At 41.7% G+C, this 13,509-nt stretch overlaps 1 protein-coding gene across 1 annotated transcript in view; it reads left to right on the forward strand.

The window, feature by feature from the left end:
• Positions 1-6,719: 6,719 nt before the first annotated feature.
• The window catches only part of LOC115092773 (disintegrin and metalloproteinase domain-containing protein 9-like), an 868,617-nt gene continuing 861,827 nt past the window's right edge, over positions 6,720-13,509 (forward strand). Inside the window, exon 1 of the mRNA XM_029604075.1 lies at positions 6,720-6,834. Within this exon, the coding sequence (XP_029459935.1) occupies positions 6,770-6,834 (65 nt within the window). The 5' untranslated portion in view covers positions 6,720-6,769. The remainder of the gene's footprint in view (positions 6,835-13,509) is intronic.

Genomic DNA, 13,509 nt, shown 5'->3' on the forward strand with positions numbered 1-13,509 from the left:
TACATTGGCAACTGAGTGATACTGCTTTTTACTGCCCTCTTCCTGATGACCCTACTGCCCATTTAAGATCACTGATTGAACCTGTAGTTCAACAAGCTTTAGATATGAAAATGTTGACACCATGTGAAAGTAAATTTTTGCTAAGAGAGTATCCCATCATTCCTGTCTTATACACCCTTCCGAAGATTCATAAAAGTATAGAGAACCCACCTGGTCGTCCAATAGTGGCCGGGATTGGTTCTTTACTCGAGCCACTTTCAAAATTTGTGGACCTTTTTCTAAAACCATTGGTCCCTTTAATTAAATCATATATTCGTGACTCCTCTCACTTTATCTCTATTTTGGATTCATTGTCTCCCCCGTCAGATCAATTCTTTTTTGTTACATTGGATATAGTATCTCTATATTCTAACATCTCGCAGTTTGAAGCCCTATGAGTTATTGAAGAAGCCCTGGACTCTCGTCCTGCCCCTTGCCGTATCTCTACATCTTTTATTTTGAAATTAGCTGAAATTGCTCTTACTAAAAACCTTTTTTGTTTTGAGGGTAAGTTCTACCAACAAGTTAAAGGCACAGCGATGGGGGCCACTATGGCCCCTAGCCTTGCGTGCCTGTATGTGGCTAAATTTGAAGAGACTTACATTTACTCATCGGACTGGTCTACTCATATAGCATTATGATTTATAGATGACATCTTTATTATCTGGCGGGGTACTGATGTTCAATTTCTAATGTTTGTAGATTGGTTAAATTCACTTAACCAACACCTTCAGTTTAATTTTGCTATAGTTGCGTTATCTATTTCTTTTTTGGATATTTTGGTTTTTGTCCAAGATAATACTTTTCACACCACTATTTTTCGTAAAACAACAGATAAGAACACCTTATTAGCTTTTGATAGCTGCCATCCGAGAAATCTCCGTAATAATATTCCAAATGGTCAATTTTTAAGATTACGGCGTCTTTGTTCCACTCGTGAAGAATTTTTGAAACAGGCACAAATTATGACTTCTCGTTTTTTGGCTAGAGGTTATCCTAGAAAAGTGATCCGGAATGCTTTTAAACGAGCATTATATGTGAACCATGATTTACTTTTCTTACTTCAGTCCTCTCCATCAGAGCCCTCTAATAACTGTATCCTTCCCTTCTCCCCTCTAAGTCGGGAAGTGATTAAAATTGTACGCACACATTGGCATTCTTTATCTTTACACCAGATGTTCCAGGGTGCTCTTCGGTTCACCTTCCGTAGAGGGCGCAATTTACGGGATAGATTGGCACATGCATACCAAGGGAGGGTTGACGCGACCTCTTCTGGAGATTATTTACACCGTCCGTGTGGTGACTGTACAGCTTGCCCCCATACGGAGACCCTTTCATTCATTCAACATCCTACTACTCATAGAATTTTTTATTTAAAATCTAACTCTGACTGTACATCACAGGGTGTCATTTATGTGATTAAGTGTCCTTGTCCCTTACTCTATGTCGGAAAAACTTCACGAAAAATCAAAACCCGAATTTTTGAACATTGTTCAAATATTCGTACGTCTCGTGATCAAGAACCCTTGGTAGCACACTGGATAAGTTCGTCTCATACCATCTCTGACCTTTGGTTTGCTGTAATTGAGGTAGTTTCTAAACCAATCCGGGGTGGGAATTACACAGAATATTTGGGCCGACAAGAACAAAAATGGATTTTTACTCTGGACACTGTGTCTCCTAAAGGACTAAATCGGGAGATTGAATGGCATCTGTTCTCCTAATCTGCTCTCTTAATCTTATCTATTTCTCATACTGTTACTGGTTGCCCGTCTGTGTACCTGCCTGGTGCGCAATGCCTCTTGGGAACCGGTGATTGGTTCCCGCGAGAAAGGTGATTTGTTCACCTGCAGTTTGGCGCCCAAATTCTGCCTTTAAAATACCTGGTTGTACTAAGGGTAAATGCACTCCCTGCCATCTTATGAACACTTGCACCAAGGTATGTTGATTTTACTGTTTCAAGTTGTACACCGGCTTCAGTCCATTGTTTGTTGTCCTGATCTTTAACCATTTTAAAATTGCAGATTGATTGAATCCCTGTTGGTCCCCCCGATACAGCCACCGGCGAAACACGGGTCCGTGTTGGGGCACCTTGAAAATTGCTTGCTGTGTTAACATTATGCAGTGGAGTTGCCGCAATAAAATTTCGGATTTGTTCTTGCATTAAATGATTGGAATCTCCTTTGATCAGGACTAAACGTTCTATGCTCTGCACTTCTCTGATTTGGGTAATTGAAGTCTCCCATTATTACCGCACTACAAATTTGGTTAGCTTTCCTAATTTCTCTTAGCATTTCACTGTTAGTCTCACCATCTCGACCAGGTCGACCGTAGTATACTCCTATCACTATAGTCTTCCCCGACACACAAGGGATTTCTACCCCTAAAGATTCAGTTGTGCATTTAGTCTCGTGCAGGATGTTTATCCTGTTGGACTCTATTAGGGATGTGAATCGTTTTTTGACGATTTAAAAAAATCGTCTGATATTTTTTAAATCGTCAAAAATCGGTACAGTGCGCGATACAATAGAATAACGGGAGTTATTTGGTGGGAGGGCGCGAAAACCGGCACACCAAAACAACCCCTAAACCCACCCCGACCCTATAAAACTAATCCCTTACCTTCCCCCACCTCCCCGAACCCCCCCAAAGCTTTTTACGAGTACCTGGTGGTCCAGTGGGGGCATGGGGAAGGATCGTAAAGATGGCCGCTGTCACATGGTAAGGGCAAAGGGCCATTGGCGCCATCTTTATGATTGGCAGCCGACGGCCCGAGAATGGGAGATCGCTCCCGGGACCACCACTAGAGCACCAGGTAATTTAAAAATGTTTTGGGGGGATCGGGAGGGTGGGGGAAGCTAAGGGGTCATTTTTAAAGGATCGGGTGGGGTTTTTTTTAATCGGGCCATCGGTGCCATTTTTGAGTGGCAGTCAAAATGGCGCCGATGGCCCGAGAGCGGGAGATCTGTCCCCACGCCCCCACTGGACCACCAGGTACTCGTAAAACATTTTGGGGGGGGTTCGGGGGGGGGGGGGTGGGGGAAGGTAAGGGGTCAATTTTAAAGGGTCGGGCCTCACTAAAAAAAAATTAACAATGTGAATCGGAACCGATTCTGATTCACATCTTCAGCGATCAGATTTTTTTCTCCCTCCAGCCGAACCCAATCGTTAAGACGATCGGGCACATGATTCACATCTCTAGACTCTATGCCATCCCAGACATAAAGTACCACACTGCCTCCCGGGTGCTCCTCTCTGTCATTGCGATATAATTTGTACCCCGGTATAGCACTGTCCCATTGGTTGTCCTCCTTCCACCATGTCTCTGAGATGCCAATTAAGTCTATGTCATCATTCACTGCTATACATTCTAATTCTCCCATCTTACTTCTTAGACTTAAGGCATTAGCATACAAACATTTCAAAGTTTGTTTTTGTTTGTATTTTCATTTTGCATTTTTTTTTTTTATTTAATCTTTATTAAGTTTTAAACAATATTACAAAGCATAAAAACTTTGCGGTAAATTATGTATCGTGTTGGTACAAGGAAAATCAATATATATATTAATCATTACTTCAAATACTGCAACATATATTCCCCAGCACTCTACAGAAATTAGACCCCAAACCTTGGAAGAGGGGGGGGGGGGGGGGGTGTTGCTTACAATTTAAGGAGAAAAATAGGAAATCTTCTTTTTTATTTAACACAAAACTTTGGTTACCAGATCAGCAGCATATTCTTATAACATTCTAACTGCTACCTTAAGTAGGTATTATACGCTTGGCATCAACAAAATTTTTCAGTTGCTCAGGCTGAAAAAAGATATAACTATTATTTTCAAACCTCACAACGCATTTGCACGGGAACCTCAACAAATATGTTGCCCCCATGGCTATTACTTCTGACTTCAGAGCTAAAAAGTTTTTACGCTTGGTTTGGGTAGTTTTTGTGAAGTCCGGAAAAATCCTTATCCAGGAACCCATAAAGTTTTCCTTGATCTTTTTGAAGTACGCCTTCATAATTATTCCTTGATCCACTTCATTGAAGAAAGATATTAATAGCGTAGTTCTTTCAGCTATTTCATAACTAGAAAATTCTAGAAAGTCCGTCAGATTCTCTAAGACATTCTGTGGCATCTGGTGATTTAACTGGGCTTTGCGCACAGGCAAAAAATAAACTTTTTTCAAAGGGGGGATTTTTTCTGGAGTTATTTCCAATATATCAACCAGGTAACGATTTAAGGTAATTTTAGGTATTTCTCCGATCACCCTTGGAAAGTTTATTATCCTCAGATTCAAATGTCTTAGAAAATTCTCAATATTTTCAATCTTCCTGTTTACCACACCATAATCTTGTATTATATTTACTTGCACTTCTTTTATTTTCTTCACATCCCTTTCTATCGTTGTTATTTTCTCTGAGGTTTCCCTTCTATTTCCTTCATAGTTATTATTTAATGCTTCAAGCTGTTGTGAAACAGTATTTATTTTCACCGAGCACTCTGAAACCGTTTTTGCTAATGCCGAGGTCAGACTCCATAGTGAGTCTAAAGTCACCACCGCTGGTTTTGGAGTAAAAATGCTCAAACTGAGCGTGTCGGAGCTTACCCCCTCCTTCTCCTCCTGGCTCCGAGCGTCTCCTGCTGTTGTCTCTCCGATTTTCTCAGAAGGAACGGGGGTCATCATCTCGGCAGTCCCCTCAGTTCTAAACTCTAGCTACTCCACTCCGGGAGGTAGAGCTGAACACGGCGTCGATGTTCCCCGCTCAGCGGGAGGTAAGCGAATGTCTGGCGGGGTGAGGGATATTTCCTCCGAGGTCGGGTCGCATTCTCCTCCCTGCGACTCGGCAGCCGGGCCTCTCACTCCCTTTTTTTCTGCTTCTGCGATACACTGCGCGATGGTCTTTTGCCCGGTGGGCTGGGAAGGATTAGAAGGGTAAATCCTTAGCTTCCCCTTGCGTTTCGGCGGCATTTCTACTCAAATGAAAAACAGTTCAGAGTGAAACTTCTCCGGAGCAAGTCACAGCGTTACCGGTCTGGTCGCCATCTTGGCTCCACCCCCCTTCATTTTGCATTTTAATTGATAAGGATAAGTTAGAATTTTTTTTAGCTCAGGTGAATTTTTAGTTACAGCACTTGGACTACTTTTCTTATTATTGGAACCTCACTGTTGGGATGCCCTAATTCTAATGCATCATTAGTATCCTTTGAAGATACCTCTCTCCGAACCATGCACTGCTGAGTGACTGTCGGCTTTCCCCTTTGTTCTAGTTTAAAAGCTGCTCTATCTCCTTTTTAAAAGTTAGCACCAGCAGTCTGGTTCCACCCTGGTTAAGGTGGAGCCCATCCCTTTGGAAAAGACTCCCCCTTCCCCAAAAGGTTCCCCAGTTCCTAACAAAACTGAATCCCTCTTCCTTGCACCATCGTCTCATCCACGCATTGAGACTCTAGAGCTCTGCCTGCCTCTGGTGACCTGCGCGTGGAACAGGGAGCATTTCAGAGAATGCTACCCTGGAGGTTATGGATCTAAGTTGTCTACCTAAGAGCCTAAATTTGGCTTCCAGAACCTCCCTCCCACATTTTCCTGCGTCGTTGTTGTCCACATGTACCAGGACAGCCGGCTCCTCCCCAACACTGTCTTAAATCCTATCTAGGTGACGCGTGAGGTCCGCCACCTCCTGATAAAACTGAGGACATTTCATCTGGTCATCTGAACAGCCTAATGTCTGTTGGTGTCTGATAACATCTCCATCTTCGAGCAGAAGTTGCATTACTGCCAATATAATGGTTCTTAATGCTACAAGCAATATTTGAACTGGTGCATATTTTCTTGACTGATTTACATCATGTTTTACAGAATGTATAACTGTTAATCAGATTCTTCAGTTTCAGGCTTTTATGTTAATTTTATTGTATCCCACCCAGAGATGTGGATGGAGTGAGAGAAATGTTTTACTTAAATAAATAAAAATGCTAATTAAGCTTTCTCTGGATTTTACTTAAGTGTACTGGTTTCACAAATGACAAAATTTATTTAAATTACTTCCTTATGTTTCTCTGCCAATTAATGTCAAGATTTTCTGTGTATTCAATCCCCTAATTAGTGGGTTACAGTTTACAAATTTAGAATGGAAGGTCGGGGTGAGTGGGAGTTGGGGTGAGAGGAGATAGGAGGGAGCCCTTTCCCTTCTAAAATCCTTCTCTAAATAGAAGCAGTACCCAGCAAAACAAAAAAAGCAATGTAAATAAAAGCAATGAAAAATTTGCCCCCCCCCCCCTCCCCACACTTCAAAATAAGGTCTCAATAATTGAAAATCAAGCCAGAAAAATTCTCTGTTTCTAATTGAGCTCCTACAGTACCTGAATATCCTGTAATATTCTTTGCAGTGCTTGAAAAGCAGAATACAAATCAATCAATAAATAAGTAATGCTACAAAGTCCGAGCTCAAGTTTGTTTTATTTATTATATTTCTATACATCAGAAATATTATTTATTTATATACTTCATAAATATTATTCAATATTATTTTCATATGAAAAGGCTGTTGTGCTGTTACCTGAATCTATAGTATTTTTAGTTCTGCTGCCCTTATAAGTTTAATAACATAAAATTAACATTATCATTTAATTACATTTTCTTTTTTTTTTTTTTTTGTTGCCTTATCTAGTATGTTTATACATTAGAGAAGGCTGCAATCACATTTGCACATGAAGTGGGTCATTCCCTTCTAATGGACCATGATACTGAGAGTTGTGCCTGTGACGCTGATGCATGTATTATGAAAGGAACTTTAAGGTAAGCTATTTTTATTTGTGCATGTACACTAACCCCGGTTACATTAAAGTATTTAAAGCAGTACTTTCTATTGAAATATCCTTTTTAACAAATGTAGTAGTTTGAAGGCACTTTCTAAATATTACGGACAAATCAGGTGTTACCCAAGATAACTAGCAATTTCAGTCACAAGCTGATTTATAAATAGACTGTCCATCTGCATGAACAAAGGTAAATATGAGAACAATTACCGTACTTTAGAAACAATACCAGGGAGAGAACAAAAAAGACAATAAAATCCTCACGCAATAATTTGGTAAAGATAAAAAAGGACCCTCTTTCTATTTCCAAATCCCCTGCAATAAACAAACTAATCATGCTAACATTCATCCTAGTAAATGCACATTCAGTTGCAAAGAAATTCCCAATCACCACGGATTTACTGTATGACAATAAACCAAACTTTGTTGCAATAACAGAAGCATGGTTAAAAAAAGCAGACATAGTTCTAAAAAACCAAATAGCGCACACAAATTACGAAGTTTTTTCAGTCCCCAGAATAAACAAACGCGGTGGAGGTCTCTTACTAATTATTGAAAAAACCTTTAAATGTAAACCTATCCAAATAACACCCCCCAAAATCATGAAATTGCCATTTTTGATACCAACAATATACAAATATGCCTTATCTACTGCCCACCGAGCCTCCTAGAATTAAATATATCACCACTAATTGAATTCCTTACCACACACTTAAACATCTCTAGACCAACCATAGTGTTAGGAGATTTTAATCTTCACATGGATGCCCACTCTTTATCCAACGCATGCCAAGCACTATTAGATGCTATGACAGCATTAGGCTTCTCGCTAATAACAAACAAACCAACACGTAAAGCAGGACATTCACTGGATCTCACCTTCATCAACCACACTTATCTAGAACACGGCAAATCTGAATACACACAAATTCCATGGTCAGACCATTTCCTTATTCATTCTGACATAAAATTCCTTAAACCCCAAATCAAACAAATTCATAAACCCTTAGAATTCAAATACAGACCACCTTTTAATATTGAAAAACTAAATGATAAACTAGAAGATAAACTAACAGACATCGATTTCAACAACAGCAGTTCTGCCACAGAATCATGGCTAGAAACAACCAAAAAAATAGCTGATGAAATAAACCCCATCAAATCAATACAGAAAAAAAAATGAAGCAAGACAAAATAACCCCTGGCATAATGCAAAAGTAAAAGCTTTCCCGAACTCCAATTAATGCACCTCACCAGCAAGATATCCTACACAGCAGCTGTACCTCATCTCCTTGTATATAATTAATTTCTTCTATCTATCTTTATTTCCTCTACCCAAGTTCAATAGTCCTTGTTAATTGTAACTGCATTTCCTCATCACGTCTATCTATGTTTTTATTGTATTCTTGCACCCCTGTTTTTTATGTAAACCGACATGATGTGAGCGCTTCATGAATGCCGGTATAAAAAAACCTTAAATAAATAAATAAATAAATAAATAAGGACCCTCAGAGCATTGGAAAGAAAATGGAGAAAACACAAAACACCTGAGAACCTAACTAAATACAGAAAGCATCTAGCTTTCTACAAACAGCTAATACTCAATGTTAAGAGAGAATATTTCAGCAATAAAATAGAAAAATTTGCAAATAATCCAAGAACACTATTCTCAATAGTTTCAAACCTAACCAGTGACAAACAGGAATCAACACAAAACCTACCAGAAACAACATGTAACAAAATTGCCACATTTTTCAGTGGCAAAATTACTAAATTGAGAGACAAACTTCCAAACGCTGCCAACCAAGAAATTAAAATGCAAAAAAAGGATGTCAACCCATGGACATCTTTCACTGAGATATCTGTAATTGAAGTGGAACACATGCTAAAAAAGGTAAACCCTGCCCCACACAAAATTGACACAATACCTACAATTGAACTGAAGAAGTCAGCTAACATAGTCGCCCATACGCTGACTAAAATCATACACCTATCCCTAGAAGAAGGAATAATGCCAGATACACTGAAAGGAGCAATAATAAAACCAATAATTAAGAAAAAAAACAGTGATCCCCTTATCCTAAACAACTACAGACCAGTATCAAATCTTCCTTTAATAGCTAAACTAATAGAGAAAACAGTACAGAAACAGTTAGCTGAGCATCTGGACAACAACAACATACTGTACCCATCTCAACACGGATTTCGTACACACTACAGCACTGAGACTCTGCTCCTCTCTCTAACAGATAACATTCTAAGAGGCTTTGATAGTAGTAAACACTACATTCTACTAATGCTTGACCTATCGGCAGCCTTTGACACAGTAAACCATAAAATACTACTAAATAGACTGGAGGAAATCGAATTACACGGTCTAACATTAAAATGGTTCAGTTCATACCTTGAAAACAGGTTTTTCCAAGTTCAGATCAACAACACATTATCAGAAAAAATTAATCTCAAAACAGGAGTTCTGCAGGGATCAGCCCTATCCGCGACCCTTTTTAACATATACATGCTGCAATTATGCCACTTACTTGCAGGGCTAGGAATTATACACTACATTTACGCCGAAGACATCCAACTAATTCTACCCATAGAGAACATTTTAGAGAAAACATTAAACTTAGCCAACATGTACCTAAGCATTATAAAACAACTACTGACACAAATGGAACTTGTAATTAATATTGATAAAACAGAATTTCTACACTTAGAACGAAAAAATTCTGAAATCAGTCAAACCTCAATAATACTCAAAGACAACCAGAAAATTGAACTAACTGGAAAAGTACGTAACTTGGGAATAATTATAGATCCTGAAATCAATCTAAAACAACACATATCACTAAAAGTAAAGGAAGGTTATGCAAAGCTCATGGTACTCAGAAAATGTAAACCACTACTAACTCAAAATGACTTCCGAACAATTCTGCAGGCACTAATTTTCTCCAGCATGGACTACTGCAATGTCCTTATGGTAGGACTACCTAATACGACATTAAGACCACAGCAAATACTTCAGAACACAGCAGCTAGAATACTAACCGTAAAAAGAAGGAGGGACCATATAACTGAAACCCTAGCAGAGTTACATTGGCTACCAATTGAACACAGAATTAAATACAAAGCCCTATGTATCATTCACTAACTAATTTATGATGAGAAATCAGATTGGCTGAACACAGCATTACGGGTACACACTCCACACAGGAACCTCCGATCAGCAAATAAAGCACTGCTAACCATTCCATCAGTTAAAACAGCAAGACTGACACAAGTGAGAGAAAGAGCCCTATCACTAGCAGGACCCATAACCTGGAACTCAATGCCTCCAGAGATCAGACTACAAAGTGAACTCAAGGCATTCAAGAAAAGTTTAAAAACATGGCTTTTTAAACAAGCATTTTACAAAGAGATGAGAGAATAGAGAGAAATTATTCAGGAAAAGACAGAAAGGCACCAACACACAGTACTTAGAACATTACAGTAGATTAGTCTATGAGCTCTACATTAAAATAAGCATAACTTTTCTAGAGGTGTGAATCGTGTGCCCTATCGTCTTAACAATCGAAATTGTCTGGCAGGAGAAGAAAATCGTGTTTGGCACGATTTTTTAGTTAAAAAAATCATTTTTTCCGATTAGTGCCCATTAACGGGAGTTAGTGCGCACTAACCATTGCTAGTGCGCACTAACAGAAAATGATACAATTTGACACTTTTCAGGTCAGTTTAGGAATGAATATGTATTCCTATTGGCTGCCCTCTTATTTATTCATGTTACCAAGGCTCCCACTGACAATATATGGGGGATGGGAAATGGAAACAGTTGGTAGCTTGACAAAAAAAGTAATGTGATCAGTCAATGTGACTAGAACTTGTGCCCTAACCCTGATACCAGGGGTGTTGTGATCTTCCTGCACACAATGCCCTATCCCTCATACCAGGGGTGTTGTGATCTTCCTGCACTCAGTGCCATATCCCTGATAATGGGAGTGTTCTGATCTTCCTGCACACAGTGCCCTAACCCTGATACCAGGGGTGTTGTGACCTTCCTGCACACAGTGCCCTAACCCTGATACCAGGGGTGTTGTGATCTTCCTGCATGCAGTGCCATATCCCTGATAATGGGAGTGTTGTGATCTTCCTGCACACAGTGCCCTAACCCTGATACCAAGGGTGTTGTGATCTTCCTGCACACAGTGCCCTATCCCTGATACCAGGGGTGTTGTGATCTTCCTGCACTCAGTGCCATATCCCTGATAATGGGAGTGTTGTGATCTTCCTGCACACAGTGCCCTAACCCTGATACCAGGGGTGTTGTGATCTTCCTGCACACAGTGCCATATCCCTGATAATGGGAGTGTTGTGATCTTCCTGCACACAGTGCCCTAACCCTGATACCAGGGGTTTTGTGATCTTCCTGCACACAGTGCCCTAACCCTGATACCAGGAGTGTTGTGATCTTCCTGCACACAGTGCCCTAACCCTGATACCAGGGGTGTTGTGATCTTCCTGCATGCAGTGCCATATCCCTGATGATGGGAGTGTTGTGATCTTCCTGCACACAGTGCCCTAACCCTGATAGCAGGGGTGTTGTGATCTTCCTGCACACAGTGCCCTATCCCTGATACCAGGGGTGTTGTGATCTTCCTGCACTCAGTGCCATATCCCTGATAATGGGGGTGTTGTGATCTTCCTGCACTCAGTGCCATATCCCTGATAATGGGAGTGTTGAGATCTTCCTGCACACAGTGCTGTATCCCTGATACCAGGGGTGTTGTGATCTTCCTGCACACAGTGCCATATCCCTGATACCAGGAGTGTTGTGATCTTCCTGCACACAGTGCCCTAACCCTGATACCAGGGGTGTTGTGATCTTCCTGCATGCAGTGCCATATCCCTGATAATGGGAGTGTTGTGATCTTCCTGCACACAGTGCCCTAACCCTGATACCAGGGGTGTTGTGATCTTCCTGCACACAGTGCCCTATCCCTGATACCAGGGGTGTTGTGATCTTCCTGCACTCAGTGCCATATCCCTGATAATGGGAGTGTTGAGATCTTCCTGCACACAGTGCCATATCCCTGATACCAGAGTTTGGTTGTGATCTTCCTGCACACAGTGCCCTAACCCTGATACCAGGGGTGTTGTGATCTTCCTGCATGCAGTGCCATATCCCTGATAATGGGAGTGTTGTGATCTTCCTGCACACAGTGCCCTAACCCTGATACCGGGAGTGTTGTGATCTTCCTGCACGCAGTACCCTTTTCCCTGATAGCAGGGGTGATGTGATCTTCCTGCACTCAGTGCCCTATCCCTGATACTGGGAGTGCGCTATCCCTGATACTAGGAGTGTTGTGATCTTCCTGCACGCAGTGCCCTATCCCTGATACCAGGGGTGTTGTTATCTTCCTGCATGCAGTGCTGTATCTCTGATACTGGGAGTGTTGTGATCTTCCTGCACACAGTACCCTATCCTTGATACTGGGAGTGCCCTATCCCTGATACTGGGAGTGTTGTGATCTTCCGGCACATAGTGCCCTAACCCTGATACCGGGAGTGTTGTGATCTTCCTGCACGCAGTGCCCTATTCCATGATACCAGGGGTATTGTGATCTTCCTACACTCAGTGCCATATCCTGATACTGGGAGTGTTGTGATCTTCCGGCACACAGTGCCCTAACCCTGATACTGGGAGTGTTGTGATCTTCCTGCATGCAGTGCCCTATCTCTGATAGCAGGGGTGTTGTGATCTTCTTGCACACATCCCGGTATCAGGGATAGGGTACTGTGTGCAGGAAGATCACAACACTCCAGGTATCAGGGTTAGGGCACTGTGTGCCGGAAGATCACAACACTCCCAGTATCAGGATATGGCACTGAGTGTAGGAAGATCACAATACCCCTGGTATCATGGAATAGGGCACTGCGTGCAGGAAGATCACAACACTCCCGGTATCAGGGTTAGGGCACTATGTGCCGGAAGATCACAACACTCCCAGTATCAGGGATAGGGCACTCCCAGTATCAAGGATAGGGTACTGTGTGCAGGAAGATCACAACACTCCCAGTATCAGAGATACAGCACTGCATGCAGGAAGATAACAACACCCCTGGTATCAGGGATAGGGCACTGCGTGCAGGAAGATCACAACACTCCTGGTATCAGGGATATGGCACTGTGTGCCGGAAGATCACAACACTCCTAGTATCAGGGATAGCACACTCCCAGTATCAGGGATAGGGCACTGAGTGCAGGAAGATCACATCACCCCTGCTATCAGGGAAAAGGGTACTGCGTGCAGGAAGATCACAACACTCCCGGTATCAGGGTTAGGGCATTGTGTGCAGGAAGATCACAACACTCCCATTATCAGGGATATGGCACTGCATGCAGGAAGATCACAACACCCCTGGTATCAGGGTTAGGGCACTGTGTGCAGGAAGATCACAACACTCCTGGTATCAGGGATATGGCATGTGTGCAGGAAGATCACAACCAAACTCTGGTATCAGGGATATGGCACTGTGTGCAGGAAGATCTCAACACTCCCATTATCAGGGATATGGCACTGAGTGCAGGAAGATCACAACACCCCTGGTATCAGGGATAGGGCACTGTGTGCAGGAAGATCACAACACCCCTGGT

The sequence above is a fragment of the Rhinatrema bivittatum genome, chromosome 5 (genome assembly GCF_901001135.1).
Source record: "Rhinatrema bivittatum chromosome 5, aRhiBiv1.1, whole genome shotgun sequence".
NCBI classification, from domain to species: domain Eukaryota; kingdom Metazoa; phylum Chordata; class Amphibia; order Gymnophiona; family Rhinatrematidae; genus Rhinatrema; species Rhinatrema bivittatum.